General features: G+C 45.8%; 1 protein-coding gene across 1 annotated transcript; it reads left to right on the top strand.

Moving 5' to 3' along the window:
* The first annotated feature begins 4,464 nt into the window (after positions 1-4,464).
* LOC114630602 (apolipoprotein L2-like) lies at positions 4,465-15,121 on the top strand. The gene is made up of 4 exons (XM_028778847.1): positions 4,465-4,596; positions 6,217-6,299; positions 6,773-6,883; positions 13,092-15,121. The coding sequence occupies exons 1-4, from the start codon at positions 4,465-4,467 to the stop codon at positions 14,053-14,055; spliced, it is 1,290 nt and encodes a 429-aa protein (XP_028634680.1). The 3' UTR covers positions 14,056-15,121.
* The last annotated feature ends 3,562 nt before the right edge of the window (positions 15,122-18,683 follow it).

Below are 18,683 nucleotides of genomic sequence, written 5' to 3'. Positions count from 1 at the left end.
AAATGTTCTTGGCTACTTCTGCAATCATCAGCAGAAAGTCTAAACTGTGATTTCAAGTGTTTCTGAATCAATCACTCATCCCGTTTTAAACTGCCATCCCAAAGCTACTGTGTTCATACAGCAACAGCAAATGTGTGTAGTGCTTTTGATGATGGTTCATGCAGCAAACTGAGGACAAAGTTATCTGTGCATCAACACAAAAATAATACACTCATCGGTTAGATTCTGTCATCTTTAAGTGCAGCTCTACAATTGGTTAGGGGCCAGAGGCCAAGAAGTGCTTGACTCTAAAACTTGGAACCTTCTTGAAACTGACAATTGTAATCTAGAGCATGACTTTTTTCCTAATGAGCAAAGACAGGTGGCCAGATGATGATCATCTTGGAGCAGTGGCTGTCCTTCTACACCCAGGAAGTCACCCAGGGCTGTCAGCACAGCTTGCTTACTCTCTTCTCTATGCTTTGCAGTCCTGGAAGGATTTTCTATCCTGGTCACGTAGACAATTTCAGAAACCACCAAGTCCCTTGTTCAATTAGAAGATCCTAGCCCTAGAAAAGGGAGAAGAGCTGACAGGTGAGTGTAGTTCTGGGGCCAAGCCTTGTCTCCAGTGAGCTGACTGTCACCATGTGACCACAATGGTCACTTCTTGGCTGCTGACCCCTCCACTAGGAGATGCCAGAATGAACACACGTCCTCCTAATTAATTAGTTAATTAATTAGCTCCTTCAGCAAATACTTCCCACTGCCTCAGGGTCACATTCCCTGAGCTTGAATTTGCCCCTAGATCAGCCCAACTCTTATGTGACAGCCACCTAAGTGGCCATTCTTGTCATGTCACTGGTCAAGCTCAGCTGACCTAGAGCAGATCTTCAGGATGTCCAGGTGGGATGGGCTCTGTTCATGAACCTCGGGTTAGAGATGCTTACTCCTCTCCCCCACCACGTGAGTCTGCAGCTCCATCCTGCTGCTCAACCCTGAGACTGTTGAAGAGACTATGGGCATTCCAGTCTACTCTGCACTCAGCAGAGGATCCACATCTCTGCTAGCCTGCAGCTCGTGTAGACCCTTTGACATCCCTGCATCTCACTGTGATGTTCTCTGTCTAGATAAAGTCATGCTGGAAAAGGAGGAGAGTCAGAGCAAGGGAATTCATCAGAAAAAACACTGCCAACAATCACTGTAAACTAGAAAACATGGTTCACTCGTGTTCCATAGCAACTGTCTGCATATATGGTGGTGAACTTTCCTTTCCCCATCTGAACCTGCCTTAGACTGATCAGTTCTTCTCTCTGGGTTGATGAACCTGACTTATGCTAAAAACATTTCAGTTAAAGTTACTACTCTGGGCAACACGTACCTGCTTTCACCTTTCACCTCGAGACAGTCATACATGAAGAGTTGTGTGTTATTATCAGGAGAAAAGGTAGCAGGGTTGAAGGTGGAGGGTTTCTGAAACCTTGAAGGTGGTGGTCCAGGAGCAAGACTGGTACTGGATTACATAGGTATTAGACAGCCAGCATTCTGGGATTGCTCAGAGGAGAGCCCAACCTCAGTGTAGGGTGCTGTGGGTATAAGATCCTGACCCAGAGTTAACTTGGTTTTGTTGTTGTTATGTTTGTTTATTAGATTACTGGTAGCCACCATAGACCTTAGACAGGTGGGCCATCCTGTGGCTACAGTGTCCAATTGTTTGGACAGGTATGTCACAGGGGGTTTTCATGGACCCAACGTTTGGTTTAAACCACCTTTTGTAATGTGTTTTGTTTCATGGACAAACAGGTGAAAAGGTTTGGAGACAGAAGTGCTAGGGTTGGCACTGAATTCAGAGCAGTTTTGAAGTCAGACTCACAAATGCCTTTTGTTTAATATCAGTCTGGATTAGAGCTTAGTGACCACTCCTCTGTTGTGCTGATGTCTTGCCATTTCTGCAAACTCTGATATCCAGAAGCAGCAATAACAAGCCACACTTTGGAACTCTTGGACAAACTTGTCTCTTAGTCTTTGGAGTTGGGATCTGAAGAATGGCTTTTGAACCAGGCTCCTCTTTTCTCCCCTCAGCTGGTAGCCAAGATAGAAAGCCTCTGGATGTACAGAGTTGGACTTTCTTAGCTGACATTCTGTAGCCCAAGGTCTGTAACTCTTGCAGAAGTCCCTCAGGGGCCTCTTTATAATTTATTGTAGTTTTAGAGGCTAAGAGGATGTCATTTACATATTGTAAGAGTGTGATCCCAGAAAGACTCTGACACAAGGGCAGGCAGGAGGTCAGCATTTAGTATCTCAGCAAACAGGATTGGAGAATTTTTAAATCCTTGGGGTAACCTTGTCCAAATAAATTGCCTACTACAATCTCCCTCAGGGCCTATCCATGTCAAATCAAAGGTGGGTTGTCTCACTTTGGTCCATGGGAGGCTGAAGAATTCAACTTTCATGTTCAAGGCAGAACACACCTGCTTCTCTGGAAATAGATCAGACTCATAAGAATCAGAGGTCCCAGGTTTCTTCACAGGCAGGAGAGGTATGTTCCAGGGTGACTGGCAGGGCACCAGGATGCTGGTCTCTCTAAACCAGGCAGTGTGGGCTGCAATTTCTCTTTTTGATTCCAGGCTCATTGAGTATTGTTTAATCTGGATGCAGGTGGCTGAACTGGTTAGTTGAACAATTATAGGAACTTGGTTTTGGCCAGGCATAGTGGGTTGGTTTCTGTCTACACCCCCAAGAATCATTGTTGTCAATGTGAGAGATAGTCCAACTGTATGTTTTAATTGGAGGCAGGGCGTTCAGGTAGAACATTTTCTTCTGGAGGAGGGCAGGACACCAAAATTTTCCAGGATATGTGTAAATCCAACTGCATCTCACCATCAGAGATGGTGATGGAGGCTTTCAGTTTATGCAAAAGGTCTTGTCTCTCAATCATTTCTCGGTTGTCAACTGAGCGACCTGTAGACAACAACATCTGTTTATGCCTTTACGTTTTTCTCTACTGTCTGGTCCAACTGGATGACAAAGGGAATCTTGCAGCAGCTATTTTCATTCTTTCTAAACAGGACCCAACAAAACCAATTTAAAGTCTCCTTGGTCAGTCAGTGTTGGACAGAAGGGAAAATCCATTCTGTGCAGGTTGCATGGCCCAGCACTGACCCTCACCCCACAACTTTCAGGGTGATTTTTCTACTTTTTTTTTTTGACAATGGTAGGTTTTGAGTTTTTTCATTAAGTACATCACTTGTTGGGAAGTTCACATCAATTACAAGAGAGGAAGAAGTGGAACTTCCTCTTTGGCCCAAAGAAATTTTTCCCATTTCCAGGGGCTGTTAGAGAGGGTGGTGAGGCAGGGGAGCAAAGGCAGTGTGTGGCTTGGGAAGTATTTCTCCTCCCTGTGTGCATTCTACTCAGATGGCAGACTACCCCCTCCCCGACATTCCCTCCCCACCTCTACACAGGACTGGGTCTGACTCAGCCCTTGAGTGGGAGTTAAGCAACGAAGCAATCGAGTGCTCTGGAAGTGGGAAAGGCAAAGGTTTGAGGGTTTTTCTGGATAACCTGGATCACCAAAAGGATTCCAGTCCCTTACAAGAGGACACATGTCATAAGGTTGGGGATGAGGTGAGGCCTCACACCCAAGAAAGCCATTTGTCAATACACCAAAATAGAACTGAGAGAAACACATAGAAAGACACACAGAGAGACACACAGTAAAGAAAACCAGAGGTGGTCACCACACATTCATACACCTGAGTTGACCAGAGAAGTCTAGTGATGCCTCACACATCCTGGACACTGGATCCATGGCCATATCAAGCCTCTCTTTATGTCCTAAACAGAAGGAGCCTTGACCAGGCCTCCAGAGGACTTTCTAATTTGTTTCCTTTTGGGGTGGAAGTGTCAGACTCCTCTCAAGCATTAGACAGAGGTTGACCAAAGGGACCTGGAACATCTCAGATCACAGAACTTAGGAGATCCTTGGACATTACACTCTTCCCTGCTCTGCAAATATCTGTGGGCCTTCCAGTAATATTATGGATATCCACTAGAGATGGCTACTCACACATGGGTTAGAGCCAATAGAAAGTATTTATTAGCCAGCCAGCAACTACAACAGTGTTCAGAATCTCAGAGTAGCCTCACACTCTTCTTAGGGTAAGGTGTTAAGCACAGTAACCATATCCTAAGTTGACATGCTTCTGTTAACAAGAACAGTTAGCCAGAAATGGAACTATAAAAGCCAAAAAGCAAGGTTAGTACATTCAGATACTTTCCCAGCACTATGAACTTTGATGGACTAGGTCTTTGTTTTCATTTTTTATGTGGTGCTGTCTATGCGCTGAAGTTACAGACTGAATTGTACTTCCATCATGGACTCAGCTATGCTTAGGTCTGAGGGCCTACTAAGGTCTAGGAGCCTATTTCACTGAGAGGATGTGATATTTAGTGGTTCCAGGTTCAGAGCTCCTGGTAGGCGAACCCATGAAAGCAGATGTCCAGACACTGTGCACTGCATCCTGGAGAAGCACCATGATCAACATCAACAGGACCCAGGAGGTTGCAGTCTTGCTGAGGCTGCAAGTGAGGAAGGAGGAACTGAACAGAGCCCACGAGGTACAGAAAGTGACCTGTGGCAGGTCCCCTAGTCTGTAGAAGCAGGTCTTTTCCCTCCAGACTATAGATACCTTCATTTTCAATGGGATCATCCAAGAAGAACCTAGAATGACATGACAAAGGTCACTCCTTTGAGTGGGTCAGCAGGGAGCATGGGATGAGTTTGTAACATCCAGCAAGCCACAAGTTTCCTGTGTTGTTTTGGTGGTGAGTTCTTTGTAAGTGGGGCTTTCTCTTTCATTTTCTAATTTGAGTATATAAGCAGGAGACAGCATTTAGGTATGCTTTGGATGCACAGATGGTCACTGGGTCCACACAGCTGAGGACTGCCTGTTGAAGATTCCTGGTAAGTTGGGGAATGTCTAAGTTCTCCCACCTGCATATCACATAGTGTTGTATTTTAAAAGAAACTAGGATATGTTTTATAGAGCCATGTATGGTTAGGTGGGAGGGGTGCCTCTGCAGGCCCATGCTGTGGCATCCCTTCTCTGTGAGGTACCAGCCATATGTTGGATATTGTATAGAATGGAGTTTGTTTGAGTACATAGGAAGGGAAATTGAGAGGGAGGAGAGAGAAAGAGAGAGAGAGCGCGCATGTGTGTGTTTGTGTGTATCAGAGAGGTAATGGCTTGGGGTTTAGTTATTGTAATTGGGAATGGGGTGTTATTCAGAGTGCTTGATGTCTAAGAACAGTTCATGAATTTAGGGAAGTCAGTGGATATTTGGCAATTACTTAGGCAGAGGTAAGTATGGGTAAGAGGAGAGAGAGGAGACTGTGGGCCCCAGGTGACCTTGAGGGAACAGGAGAAGATGGTGAGGATGAATTGAATATGCAGAGCAGAGATTATGGGAGGATCCTGTGTTGAGGAAAGCCTAGGTGTGTTGTTACCTGAGTCATGGAGTACGGTAACCTGGAGGAAAGTGGGGTGAGTCCTAAGGGGTGAAAGGGCAGCTGGAAGAGCTCTTCTGTCCATGTGACTATTGTCTTTACTGATAATGGAGTGGTCTGCCTGCTGTGGCCTCTGACAGGAAGGAGGTGCCATTTGTATGAAAGTATAGGCAGAAGTCGCTAGAGGACTCTCTTGGGAGGCCTTTGAGAGATTTAGGTAGAGTGTAGAGGATCTGGGGAACACTAAGACAAAGAGGTGAGTGTAGAGACCGGAGTGTGGTGGCTACTCCTGGTTGTCAACTATATCTGGAATGACTTACAACCCAGAGTTGGAAGGCTCACCTGTGATCCTGATCTTGAGGCTGGGAGATACAAGTGTCTGACCTGGATCTTGGCATGGAGATCTTGAGGCATAGTGGCTATGAATCCCAGGAGACTAAGGCAAGGAGATCTCTTGAGTTCAAGGTCATCTGGACAAAGCAAGTCCCAGATCCAGGCATGGTGGCACACACCTTTAGTCTGGGCCACACCTTCTGCTGGAGACCTACATAGGACGTTGGAAGAAGGAAGGTTCCCATGGAAGCCTGTTTGACTCCAGAATAAACTCTGTCTTATCCCCTTTGAGGTGAGAGTTGTATTTCTGTGCTGACAACGGTAACAAGCAGCTGCCTCCCTCCTCTATTTAGCCCAGGCTTGGATGTGCTGTCCACTCATGTGCTTCTTTGCCCCAGCATCGATTCAGCCACTGCCCCACGGGTGGAGGACAGGGCTCAGGCCAGCGGTCCACCCTGGCTGTGTGTCTCCTTTCTGTGAGGTTAGACCTAGCTCATCTCAGTAAAAGATAAGGACCCATGTCATAACTGTCCATTCATCTTAAGCCCACTCTCACAGTGACACACTTACTCCAACAAGGTCACACCTCCTAATAGTGCCACTTTCAGGATCAAGCATATACAAACCATCACAGCTATCTAGTGAGTTTGAGGCTAGCCTGGGCTATGTGAAACAATGGGATTGGGGAGAGCAAGAGAGGGAAACAATGGAAGAAGCTGGGAGTGACAGGCACAGAAATTACTGGAAACTCTCAGGAACCTTACAGATCCTGCAGTCTGAGGGCATAGCTCCTATCTGCCTTTCCTCCTAGCTGAGTAATTCCATGGGGTTTGCTTTTCTGTCACCAAGGGCCCCATGACTCAGACTACACTGACTTCATGAGCTAGACCTAAGAAGCCATCAGGGAGCAGGTGGTTTGGGGAGGCCTCTCTTTGGATGGGGTCTGTGTTCCAGGGCTGCCTGGAGCACTGGCCTGGAATGCTGGAAGATGCTTGTGGTGGAATCTGGGATAGGAGTGGTGAAGACGGAGGGACACAGCAGCAGGAGGGATGTGCTGGATGAAGGGTAGGAATTCAGAGATTCAAGGGAGGAGCTTGCAGTCCTGAGCCCTGGGCTCCTTGCCCAGGGGAAGATGCCATGCAGCCACCAAGAGGGTAAGGGTTTGCTGAAAAGCTCCCCTCTACCCCATTTAGACCATGGGAAGGGAAGCTCCAGCCTGGGCTTTCAGCTGGTCAGGAGCAGGCAGGACGAGACTCACCTACACTTCCTATCTGGGGAGCAGCTCATCAGAGGAGCTCACCTGTGACTGACCAGCAGGAAGGTTCACAAGACACAGCAAGACCAAGAGTGACACTAGGAGGAGGATATTCATTTCGTGTGCATGTGTGTATGTGTGTGCATGGATCTGTCCATGTGCATGGATGTGTATGTGCAAGCATGTGTGTGTGTGTTTGTGTGAATGTGTGTTCCTGTGCATGTGTGTATGCATGTGTGTAAGGATGTGTAAAAGCATGTGTGCATTTGTGTGAGTGTGTCTTCCTGTGTATGTGTGCATCCACGTGTACGTGAGTGTGTGTGTGTGTGTACATATAAAACCCAGAGAAAAGTGTAAGATGCTTCATCAATTGCATTCCAATTATTTTTTGAGACAGGGTCTCTCTAACCTGGAACTTACTGGTTCTACTAGACTGGCTGGCCAGCTGCCTCCAAGGCTCCTCCTCTTCCTGTTTCCTTGGCATGTGCCACCTTGCTTGGCTTTTTATTTGCCTGCTGGTAATCCAAATGCAGGTCCTTGTGCTCTGTATTGATTGAGTCATTGTCCCAGTCCCACCCCTTCCTCTCCAGTGTGTGTGTGTGCTAGGTGAGTGTGTAATGACTGAGACACACCCACACTGAGTAGTAACATGAAGGTATATGACCCATCTATAGAGGGGACAGCAGTGGCATTTGTGTTAGATAGGCTCATAGAGATCCCTCTGCATGTGCCTACTGAGTGGCGCCTGCACCATCACCCAGCTTGAGGTGTGCGTGTGTCTGTGTGTGTGTCTGTGTGTGTGTCTGTGTGTGTGTGTGTGTGTGCGTATGTGTTTAAGTCACAGTCTCTTTTCAAGTTCCCTGTTTCTACCAGAGCCATCTCTGGCATATCTCAGGGACTCCTCCTCGTGTGAGTGTTTCTCCTATATGAGATCCTACACTGCCCATTCATGTTCCCCCTAAGTAGAGAGACTACACTCACTCCTTGCTGAGCCTCCAGCTGTTCCTGGACTACCTGTTCTAGCGCCTGCAGTTTTTCTTTTGTCATAGACCATTGATCAACTCAAATGAATTGGTCAGTTAACTACCTTAGTGGTAAGGCTGTTGGTGTATTAACAGCAGTGGCTCCCTGATAGAAAGCTGAGTTATCAGCCCTTCTGTGTCTTTCTTGTTTATGGACAGCCTAGACAGTCCATAACTGTCTTTGATGACATTCCTTAACTAATTTGATTCTTTTTATTGGGAGCCTGACTGGTTTTATGGTCAGCCTGTGAAACTGCAGGAATATTAATTTGTATTTTCCACTGTTGTAACAGATCTTTTCCCCATAAGCTGATGACTATATCAGCCATGTATTGTAGAGGCAGGTGTCGATTCCCTAAATGGTTCTTGATTGTGTCAATAAAGGAGGCAGAAGACAACTGCTGGGTGAAGGGAAATAGGTGGGACTTCTGGGTCCCAAGAGGAAGAGAGGGGACTCAGAAAAAAGTTTTTGGACCAGGTTTTGGATCGAGGAAAAAGCAGCAGACATGTAGGTCTTGGGGCCCCTAGAGTTTGTAGACTCTGCCTCAAGCAGGGGCCAAGGAAGATGGAGGAAACTACTTGATAAGATTAGGGCAGGAAATTCTTTGCCCAACCATTGAGTTATCTGGCTGCTTTTGAATTATTATAACTGTCTAGTATTTTCTATCCACTGTTAAGGTGAGCAGGAGGAGAAAGTGGACAGCCAGGGTGACTGTTGTTGGCTTTGCAAAGAGGGCCGTGAGAGGCCAGGAGAACAATCAGAGTTCTCAGGAGCAATCACACTTCCTGGGGAAAATGGTCACCTGGCTGTTGGCGGAGCTAAGTCAGGAGCTAGGGCTGGCAGAGCATGATCTCAGAACTGAGCCCAGAGCCTGGCCCGGGGCAAAGGAGCAAGTTTGTTTTTAAAATTACACGCAGCAACATATGGCCTTAATTTTTCTATCTGACCCTTGGGCCCTGTACATTTAAGCCATCTGGTGCTTTGCTTTAGTTTGGATGAAGTCCTAACTCCTTGAAACTGGATGTCTACTTCTTGAAGTGGCCAATCTGAAGGCCAAGGTTTTGGAGAACTAATGGTGACATTGACTCCAGTATTGACCACTCCTTCAATTTCAATATTGTTTACTAATACTTTAAGCTTGGGCCTTTGATCCTCTATAGAACTTTGCTAAGATATTCATTATTGGCCCCTTTTTAAGTTCTTTGTATTGTCTGTAGAATTTGCCTCTACCTTATTATCTGTTCTCACAAAGTCTGTTTTCAGAGCAGTGGTGTTTAACTGTCTTGAGGAAGAGAACTCTCCCTGTCTGGCATTGGGGCCTACAAGAGGCCCTCCTGAGAGTTTTTGGTTAAGTGCTGCCCCATTGGTCTGTTGTTGCGTCATATTCTCTAGTCCAATGTCAGCCTCTGTCACATCTTTTACATATTCCAGTAGGCATGGACTCCCCTTTGGGATTACTTTGGTTTTCTCTGCAGTTTATTCTGAAGTGATCCTGCTCAGCACAATTAAGACATCTGAAATGTTAGGTGATCTAAGGCCTCTGGTAGCAGCTTCTCCTATTAACGTCATATCAGGGAAATGAGATCTAACATCAAGTGTATATATAATCCATTCTATTGATGCTGACTTTGCCCTCATCGGTCTGATTAGTTCTTTGCATTCAACATTTGAATTTTTGAGAGCTAAGGAATGGATTAGTGCCTTTCTTGCTGATGGATCCGATATGCTCCTTTCCACAGCAGAAGTCAACCTTTGCAAAAAGTCAGGGAATGCTTCCTTTGGACCTTGTGTGACCTGAAAAAATGGCTCAGATCTTTTCCTTGTTTCTGTGAGTTTGTCCCAGGCCTTTAAGGCTGCCAAGCAACACAAGGTCAAGGTTTCTTCATCATATACAGCCCAACTCTATCTCAGCAAAGCAACCTTCACCAAGCAGCTGATCTTTGGAAATATCTCTACCTCTGGCTCTATTTTGTTGTGCTACCTGCTTCACCTCTTCTCTCCACCATGAGAACCATTGTAAATGTGACACAGGTTCTAGTATTGCGTTTGCCATATCCTTCCAGTCTTTGGAGCTTGTTCTATTTATAATAGCCCAAGAAGTCAGGATTTGTTTTACAAATGGTGAATGCATTCCAAAATTAGTGACACTTTCCTTAAATTTTCTAAGTTCTAACATATCCATGGGTCACCATTTGAATGCCTGATAACCCTCTGGATAATCATCATCTGGTGGTCTTCTTTGTATACTAACCGGGTAAACTAAAGTTTGTTTTCTAAGAACCTTCAGTTGTCTTTCTCTGATTTTATCTTCTGTCTCTACCTGAGTATTTTCCCTAGTTGATATTTTAAGTCCCTCCTTTACCATAAGTTCCTATACTCTCTGTTCAAGGTTCTGCTTCCACATTTTATTTTTTCTTTATATTATAATTCTATTATTCTGCTGTCTATTTTATTTTGATTGTTAATTTTCAAAGGTTCTCCTCCAGTCCTTGCTTCCAATTCTCATTATTTTCTGTCTGCCACTCAGTCTGATCTGTGAGCTGCTGCATCTTTTGTTCTAGTGTCTTTTCCAGCTCCTGTCTGTGACCTTCATTCTCTCTCTCATTTACCTTGAGCTATAAACCCTCTGTCTTTAGTTCCAGTGGTTTCCTCTCGGCCATATTGCTGGGTCTCAAATTTCCCTCTCTGTTGTTTGTTCTGCTCTGTAGACTCCCGTAGCTTCTGCGGGGAGCTTCCACGATTTGCATTTCTCTCTATGTCGTAATACTGATGCTGTAATCTCTACATCACTTGGATTTACTAGTTTTAGTAAATTACCCTCTAGACTCTGCTTCCAAATTTTATCACTACCTTTTTGCTGTTCAGTCTTATCTATGAAATTCTGCATCTCTTCCAATGTTTCCTCTAAACCTTTTTCTAAGGCTTGTAATTTGTTATCTAGAGCCCTATCTCTTGAGAAGACATAGTAAATCAAGCTACTCAGTGTAGTACTAATTGTAACTGACAGAACCTATTTTAATGATGTCACTCAGGTTAGAGAAAGCCCTAACCATGTTGACTGTATTTGGAAATGGAGAATTTAAGGACACACAGTATTGAAATTAAGTGAGGTCATGTGTGAGCTTCCTACCTCATAGTACAATCAAGGACATAGTATATCAAGGCCGAAAATGACAGCAGATCCCCCACAGCTGTGAGCCACCAAGTGTGGGTGCTGGGACCTGAACTCACTTGTTCTGCAAGAGAACCATGCATTCTGAATAAAGGAACCATCTCTCAGCCCCATTACAATAACAGTTGCCTTTATCTACCTGGAGCTCACCACTCTGAGCAGACTGGCTGACCTGACTCTGCATCCCCAAACACAGATGACAGGCCCACGCCCAGCTTTCCTGGCTTTCCTATGAGGCCTCTGGAAGACTGAACTCAGGTCCTCCTGTTTGTGTGACAAACACTTCACCAACTAAGCCACATCCTCAGGTCCCTTCAAAGGCTTTAAGCAGAATCTTTGTTTTCCTCAGGACACAGTGCCTCCTTCATATGAGAGGTCACATGGAGTGTCACACACCAAGAAAGCTCCCATGGGAAAGAACAGTTAATCTGATACATGTTAACACAGGTAGCAAGACATTGTTCAGGACTGCTGCTCTGTCAGTCTGTTCAGCTGGAGACTTACAGCAGATGAGCTAATCACAAGACTCCTTTAATCCTCTCTTTGACCCCTATAAACTCTAACTGCTCCCCATGTCTGCCTGGACCCTCTTTCATGTCTCCTGATAAACAACTGTTCATCTCTGAATAACACATTTTCCCCTAACCTTTAAAAAGCTTTAAATCTTCTTGTATGTGATGGGCGTTGATCTGCACATTCCTCTGTGCAGCTCTCTGGGGTACTAATGGGTGTGAACTGCTGTGGGAAGGTTAAAAGTAGAACCTCTGGAAAAGCAGGAAAAAGCTCTGACTCCTGAGATTTCCTGCTGAAACACTTTGCAGAGGTGCACTGAGATGCCTTGGGAAGAGGACCACATGTGAATGGGGATTCCCCACATGTGAATGGGGATTCCCCACATGTGAATGGGGATTCCCTATGTGTGAATGGGAAATCTGATAGTGTTTATCTTCACTCACAGCTGGAGGGAAAAGTCTATGTGCTGTGTTTTGAATGGATGGATCTTAGCTGTGAGCTGTCCCATCAGCTCAAGACTACACACCACTGCAGGGCAAAAATACCTCCAGCCTCAAAGAATGTCCTATATAAAGTTTCTCTCTTAGGGATGTGCAACTTGCAGACTCTCACAGCACAAGGCTCCAGGCAAACATGGATACTCCTGGCAGGAAGGACATTGTAGGGTACACAGGTCATGTGCCAGCAGCTCAGGTCAAAGGATTGTTGTTCTTACTGGTGACAACTCTTCATGGAACATTATGTTCCCAAATTAAAGGGTTTTTTTTCTTTTCTCTAACCTCATCTGTCTGTGTTTAGAGTTCCCAGGGAGAAATGTCTTGGTAGTGATGACACTGACCTTGAGGGATGGCTCCCTTATTAAATCTCTGGCAATAAAAGGGTGTACTGAAGGGGGAGGCAGGGGGCTCAGCAATGAGGAGCACAGGCTGCTCTTCCAGATGACTGAGTCAGTCAGTGCCCAGTCCCCTCATGACAGCTCAGGACTGTTGGAATTCCAGTCCTAGGGATCTGATGCCTTCCTTCTCTGCCCTCCACGGGCCCTAGAAGTGAATATGGTACACAGGCATACAAGCAGGAGAAGCACTCGTACACATAGATAAAAAATTAAAAGGACAATTATAGATGGTTTTGAACTCACTGTGTCCTTAGGAACTAAGAATGGTGAATGTCACACATGCTCATCCCGGTAAGAAAGAGTTTTGGAGCTGTGACATTCTCCTCTGCTTCACAGTGAATGCTCTGTGGTTTCCACAGCACAGATCTTATTTCACAAGCTGCCTTCCTCACTCAGCTCATCTCTTCTGTTACAGGAAAGAGGATGATGCCTTGAGTGAAGCCCTTGGTGAGACTGTAGCTGATGCTGATGCAGGAGATGAAGAGGAGCTATCTGATGCTGATGCAGAAGATGAAGGGGAGCTAGCTGATGCTGATGCAGAAGATGAAGAGGAGCTAGCAGATACTGATGCAGAAGATGAAGAGAAGATACAAAGTGACCTGTGGCACAAGCAAAGGTTCTTGGATGTTTATCCTCAGGTGAAACTGGAACTCGAGGAGCGCATCAGGAAGCTCCATGCCCTGGCAGACAAGGTTGACAAGGTGCACAGGGACTGCACCATCTCGCAGGTGGTGGCCAGCTCCAGCAGTGCTGTGTCTGGAGTGCTGACAATCCTTGGTCTGACTCTGGCACCTGTGACAGCAGGAGTCAGTCTGGCACTGTCAGCCACTGGCTTGGGGCTGGGGACAGCTGCAGCTGTGACTAGTGTTTCCACAAGCATTGTGGAAAAGGTAAGTGTGGTGTCTGCTGAGGCTGAAGCCAGCAAGCTGGTGCCAACCAACAAAGACACAGTGAAGGACATGAAAGATGTTTTGGGTCTGAGTGGCCCCAGACTTGTTTCCTTATCCAAGAATTCCTTCAAGAACCTGGAAAACATCAAGAAAAACATTCATGCCATCAAACTGGCCAAAGCCAACCCTCGCCTAGCAAATAATGCCAAGTGTCTCATGACCACAGGAAAGACATCAACCGAAACCACTAAACAGGTGCAGAAAGCCTTTGGAGGTACAGCTCTGGCCATGACCAAAGGAGCCCGGATCACGGGTGCAGCTACTGCAGGTCTGTTCCTCCTACTGGATGTGATCAGCCTTGTGCAAGACTCAAAGCATTTGCATGATGGAGCAAAGGCTGAGTCTGCTGCAGAGCTACGGCAACAAGCTCTGGACCTGCAGCAGAAGTTGCAGGAGCTCAAACAGGTTCATGACACCCTGATTCAGTGACCTCTTCTTCTCAGTGAAGCTCAGAGGACTGGGGAGGGAGTGTACTGGGCAGAGCCATGAACACATGCGAGCCCCTGACTGTATCCCTTTTAGGCTCCCTTCTGCCTTGCAGTGTAGCCAAGTGGAAAATCGCAGTGACTGCTCACACCTCCCTTCTGCCTGCTGCCGTTCTTTTCTCTATGATTCCTTCAGAGCTATGCAAGGGAAAAATTGTGATGCTTTTTTAAGAACTCAGAAACCTTTGCAGGTGCATTCATAGAGTTGATCTTCTCCTTCTCTATCACTGGGCAGAATGCGGTTGATGGCCATGTTCCATCACCCTCCAGAAGACAGCAAAGGAAAGAATAAATACAAAACCAAGGGAAGTGGCTGTTCCCATCACCCACCCAGAGGGTACTGTGTGCAAGCTGACAGTGATGCTATTCCCAAGGAAGACCTCAAGTGGGATAACAGTTGTGAGATCATCAGGAAACAGATGCAAGCATCAGTCACCTGGTTGACTCAGGGCAGGATGCTGTGAGAAGACAGGGCATGTGTGCAGATTCTTGGTCTCCTGCTCACAGAGTCATGATCCCTGCATGGGAGCCTGTAGAGACCGGTACTAAAGGAACATCAAATGGTATTAGAACTCATGGACTGGTGTGCCTTGTAGAGGCAGAGCCCTCAGAACTACACATCCTGAGGACTTCATGCTGTCGCGAAGCTCTGCTTGCTGTTCTCACAGTCTTCACGTCCTTCCTAATCTGTGTCTTGTATGAAGATTCTAAGGGGGCTTCCAACCGCTCACTGAGCAGTATCATGGGCACTCACAATAATAGTGCTTGATCTTTTTCTAGCATTGCTGCTGGAGCAGATTAATGATTCAGTCACCACCCTCAGGAAGAACTTAGAGGGGTAGATTGTTAGCAATGACCACCACACTTAGAAAGAGTTTGGAGATGGAGAAGTTATGTTAAGATGTTTTCGCTGGGGAGTGATGGCTCAGTAGTTAAGAGCATTGACTGCTCTTCCAGAGGTCTGGAGTTCAGTTTCCCACAACCCTATCTGTAATAGGATCCAGTGCCATCTTCTGGTGTGTCTGAAGACAGCCACAGTGTATTCACATACAAAGAATAAATAAACAAATATTTTTTTAAAAAAGATGTTTTTCTATTGGCTCTGATGTAGAAAATCCTAGAAAACAATTTGAAGTTCCAAAAGGCACCCTCTTAATAGTTCACTAGGGATTTTTTAAAGTCAGGGAACAAGAACAATAAAGGGCTGACTGTTCAGTTGCAGTGCCACTCTTTCGAAAACTGGGCTTGTGATCAAGGTGATGATTGACTTCTTATACCCATGTATGTCCTCAGCTTCCTGATATAATTTAATTTTAAAAATTGACAATGAGTAGATTATTAATGCATGCCAAGAATTTAAAATAGAAATTTCTGATTTTTAAATATAAATGTTTAGATTTGTGATTCTGTTAAGATTTTTGTAAGATTGCCTTCTACAATAAATAGCAAAGTAATTGATTGTTTCTTTCTACCTGCAAATTGTAGCCTTCCAGGAAAAACAAACGGCCAGAGAAAATTATCTTGCTTGCTTACACTTTGTTAACCTATAACAAGTTGCTTAGTTACGAATGTTGTGCGTTCTTGGGAATAATTTGCTTTTTCTTCACCTGTGATAGGTAAAATGTTTTTCATGAAAAAGGTATTTGGGAACATACTGGGTTTTTATAATCATTTACTAGAAGATTAATAAATATGGGCACATTGTAATTTTTACACTGCTTACAAGATTTTGCTTGGATATATAAGATGTGGAAGAAAAATAAAGTTGTTGGAGCTTGTTTTGCTCTACCCATCAACTGTCTGTGTGTATGTGTGTGTGTGTATATGAATGTCTGTATGTATGTGTGTGTACAAGTCTGTGTGTGTTTACATGTGTGTGTATGTGTGTGTGCATGTCTTTGTGTCTGAATGTGTGTATGTGTGTGTATGTATGTGTGTGTCTACACGTGTGTGTGTGTGTGTCTGTGTGTCTGTGTGTGTGTGCAGGATTCTTCCCTTCTTTTTTTATTTTTCTTTCTCACCAGGCCCCAAAGAGTTCAAAGGTTTTCTTCCCAGGCACAGGGAGTACAGGCCCCACTGACTCAAGCTTTATTCCCTAAAAGAAAAGTCTGCTGAGTGAGCAATCACCAACTCTATGCCCTTGCCTCAGTTTCCCCTGATTGGCCAAAGCTGGACTTCGAAAAAAGCCCATACCCAGGTACCAAGTTCACAATTGATATTATGTGTTACTGTTGCTACACACAGTTCCCACCCTAAGATGCCAGAACATGGTTCCTTATCTCTCCCAGGTGCCCATTCAATCCCTTCTCTTGGCTGTATCTTCAGCTGGTCATCTCTCACCAGGACCCTGACAGGAGAGGATGACACTGTTTTGGCTAAGAGGCCTAGAGGTCACAGGACAACATCTGCGAGATACATGATGTAGGTAAGACAGTTACCAGTTCCTGATTTAATGTCGTCACCATTGAGATTTAATGTAAGAAAATCAGGATCAAAATATACAAGGAGAGCTTTAAATATGGCCAGTGCATAGTAGGTACTCCTAAGAGATACATTTGAAAGCCTAGTGCAAAGAAACTAGGACAAAATTCTCCCTGTAGGAGAGAGGACTCAATAACCTTGTTATGGGACAAATCAGGAAAGTGTAGACAAAATGAACCTGTGATCCAGGTTCTCGCTCAGTCCCTTTCCTCCCATCTGAGAAGCTGTGACAACAGCAGGGTCTTTCTCTGCACTGAGGAGGCAGAGAGCCCACGGTGCAGCTGCACAGAGCTGGGGTGAATCCTAAGTATCCTTATTAAGATCAGGAGCCCGATACAGTGGGAAAGGAAGTTCAGTCTGATAGGATGTGGTGACAGATTGGGATGAGAAACACAGCAGGGATGGAAAACCAAGTGCCAGCATTCTTCTCAAAGCCCAGAGACCAGGACCAGGGTCACAGGCAAGGATCAGGAGAGACTGAGTGCCCCTGGAATGGCGGCATAGGTGGAAGGCAGGACAGCATGAGTGGAAGGAGAGGGAAGGACAGAAGGCACAAAGCAGAGGACATACAAGAGGAAGAGGGTACCTCATCACCCCTGCTGTGACGTTAGACAAGGGTGTGCAAGGATGTGCTTGAGTGTGCCCCCCGCACACAGTCTTTGCTAAAAGTTCTCAGGTAACATTTGAAACTCTCCTCTGTTCTTCTCCTTGAATATCAGGAAGGTTGAGACAGCTTACAAAGTGAGCATGGTCAGAAGACAGTCTGCACAACTCGAGACAGAGGATTTCCCGGGACCTTATCCACAAGAGAAATTCCCCTGTTACACTGTCCACATTCAGAGGAACTCAACTGCTGGCCTAGCACTTACTACAGCTGCGTCTCAGATGCTCTTGAATCTTTGTGTGTGGCCCTGACTTGATCCATGAGGCTCAGGTGCTTTACCTCATCTGTCACAGGAGCAGGAAGCTGTGGTACATGACGCTCTGAAGAAGCAGGAAGGACACAAGGCTGTGGACCACAGCAAGAGCCTTCAAAATGCTTAGGACAGGAAGCAGTTTTAGATGGTTTTTTTCATCTGAAAATAGGCTCACGGTGAACATCAGGAAGCTCTGAGCCCAGGGTGACAAAATTAAAGAGATGCACAGGGTTGTGCCATCTCCAATGTGGTGGCCAGTCCACGGGCACTGCCTCTGGGGTTCTGGGCATCGCTGCTATAATTGTGGTCCCCTTCACATGAGGGGGCAGTCTGCAGCTCTTAGGAGTGGTGTCAGGGCTGGGAGTAGCAGCTACTGTCGTCGGTGCTACCACTGTGGCTAAAGAAAGCAAGATGTCAGACGAAGCTGAACCCAGATGAGTGGTTTAAACCACCAGGGATATAATGAATGTGACTTCAGTGACCCTGGCTGAGGGTTCTAGAAAGGTTTCCAAAGCACTGAAAAATATCAACAGAACTCTGAAAGCAATCAGACAATATGTCTGTGCCATCAGGATGGCCAGGAGGATGATCACAGTGAAATTCCATGCCCAGTGTCTGCTCAGGTGTGGAAAGCCTTTGAAGTCCTGCTTGGTCAATGAAGAGAGGAGCCAGAGTCAGAGGGGAAGCATTTGGGCTCGCCTGCCTTGCACTGGATGTGTATACCCTTGTAGCAGACTCTAAGTGCAGCTACACAATGAGACAAAGGGCAGGGCTGCTGGAGGAACAGGACAACAGGTGGCTAGGGAGCTGGAGCTGTGTCTGCAGAACTTGTCAAAACCCACAAGACTGCAGGAAGATGGCTTCAGTGACACTTGCCACTAAGCAGCACAGGGGTCAAGGAAGATGGCCTGGACACACTGGCCAGTTAGAGGGGGAAGTGAGTGAGAGCAAGTCTGTGAACTGAACACTGAGGAGTTCGTGTTTCTGTGGCTGAGAACAAGGTTCATGTGGGCAGCTAGTAGGTCAAAGAGAAGACAGCAGAGAGAGTCTGAAGTGAGGGCCAGACAAGACTAGAGGAAGGGGAAGCAGCCTGAAAACAAGAAAAGGCAGTACAGAAGAAAGCAACATGACATCTGGAGAAACTGAGGCACTAATAATGGGCTAAAGCCAGAGC

This window comes from Grammomys surdaster, unplaced genomic scaffold (genome assembly GCF_004785775.1).
Source record: "Grammomys surdaster isolate TR1022 unplaced genomic scaffold, NIH_TR_1.0 342, whole genome shotgun sequence".
NCBI classification, from domain to species: Eukaryota; Metazoa; Chordata; class Mammalia; order Rodentia; family Muridae; genus Grammomys; species Grammomys surdaster.
The sequence above is the reverse complement of the archived record's forward strand: the minus strand, read 5'-3'. Positions and strand labels throughout refer to the sequence as shown.

Coding starts and splice junctions, on each gene's coding strand:
- LOC114630602 (XM_028778847.1), top strand. CDS start 4,465: ATGAAAGCAGATGTCCAGACACTGTGCACTGCATCCTGGAGAAGCACC. Junction 4,597..6,216: donor AACTGAACAGAGCCCACGAG/GTACAGAAAGTG, acceptor TCTTTGCCCCAG/CATCGATTCAGCCACTGCCC. Junction 6,300..6,772: donor GTGTGTCTCCTTTCTGTGAG/GTTAGACCTAGC, acceptor TCTGTGTTCCAG/GGCTGCCTGGAGCACTGGCC.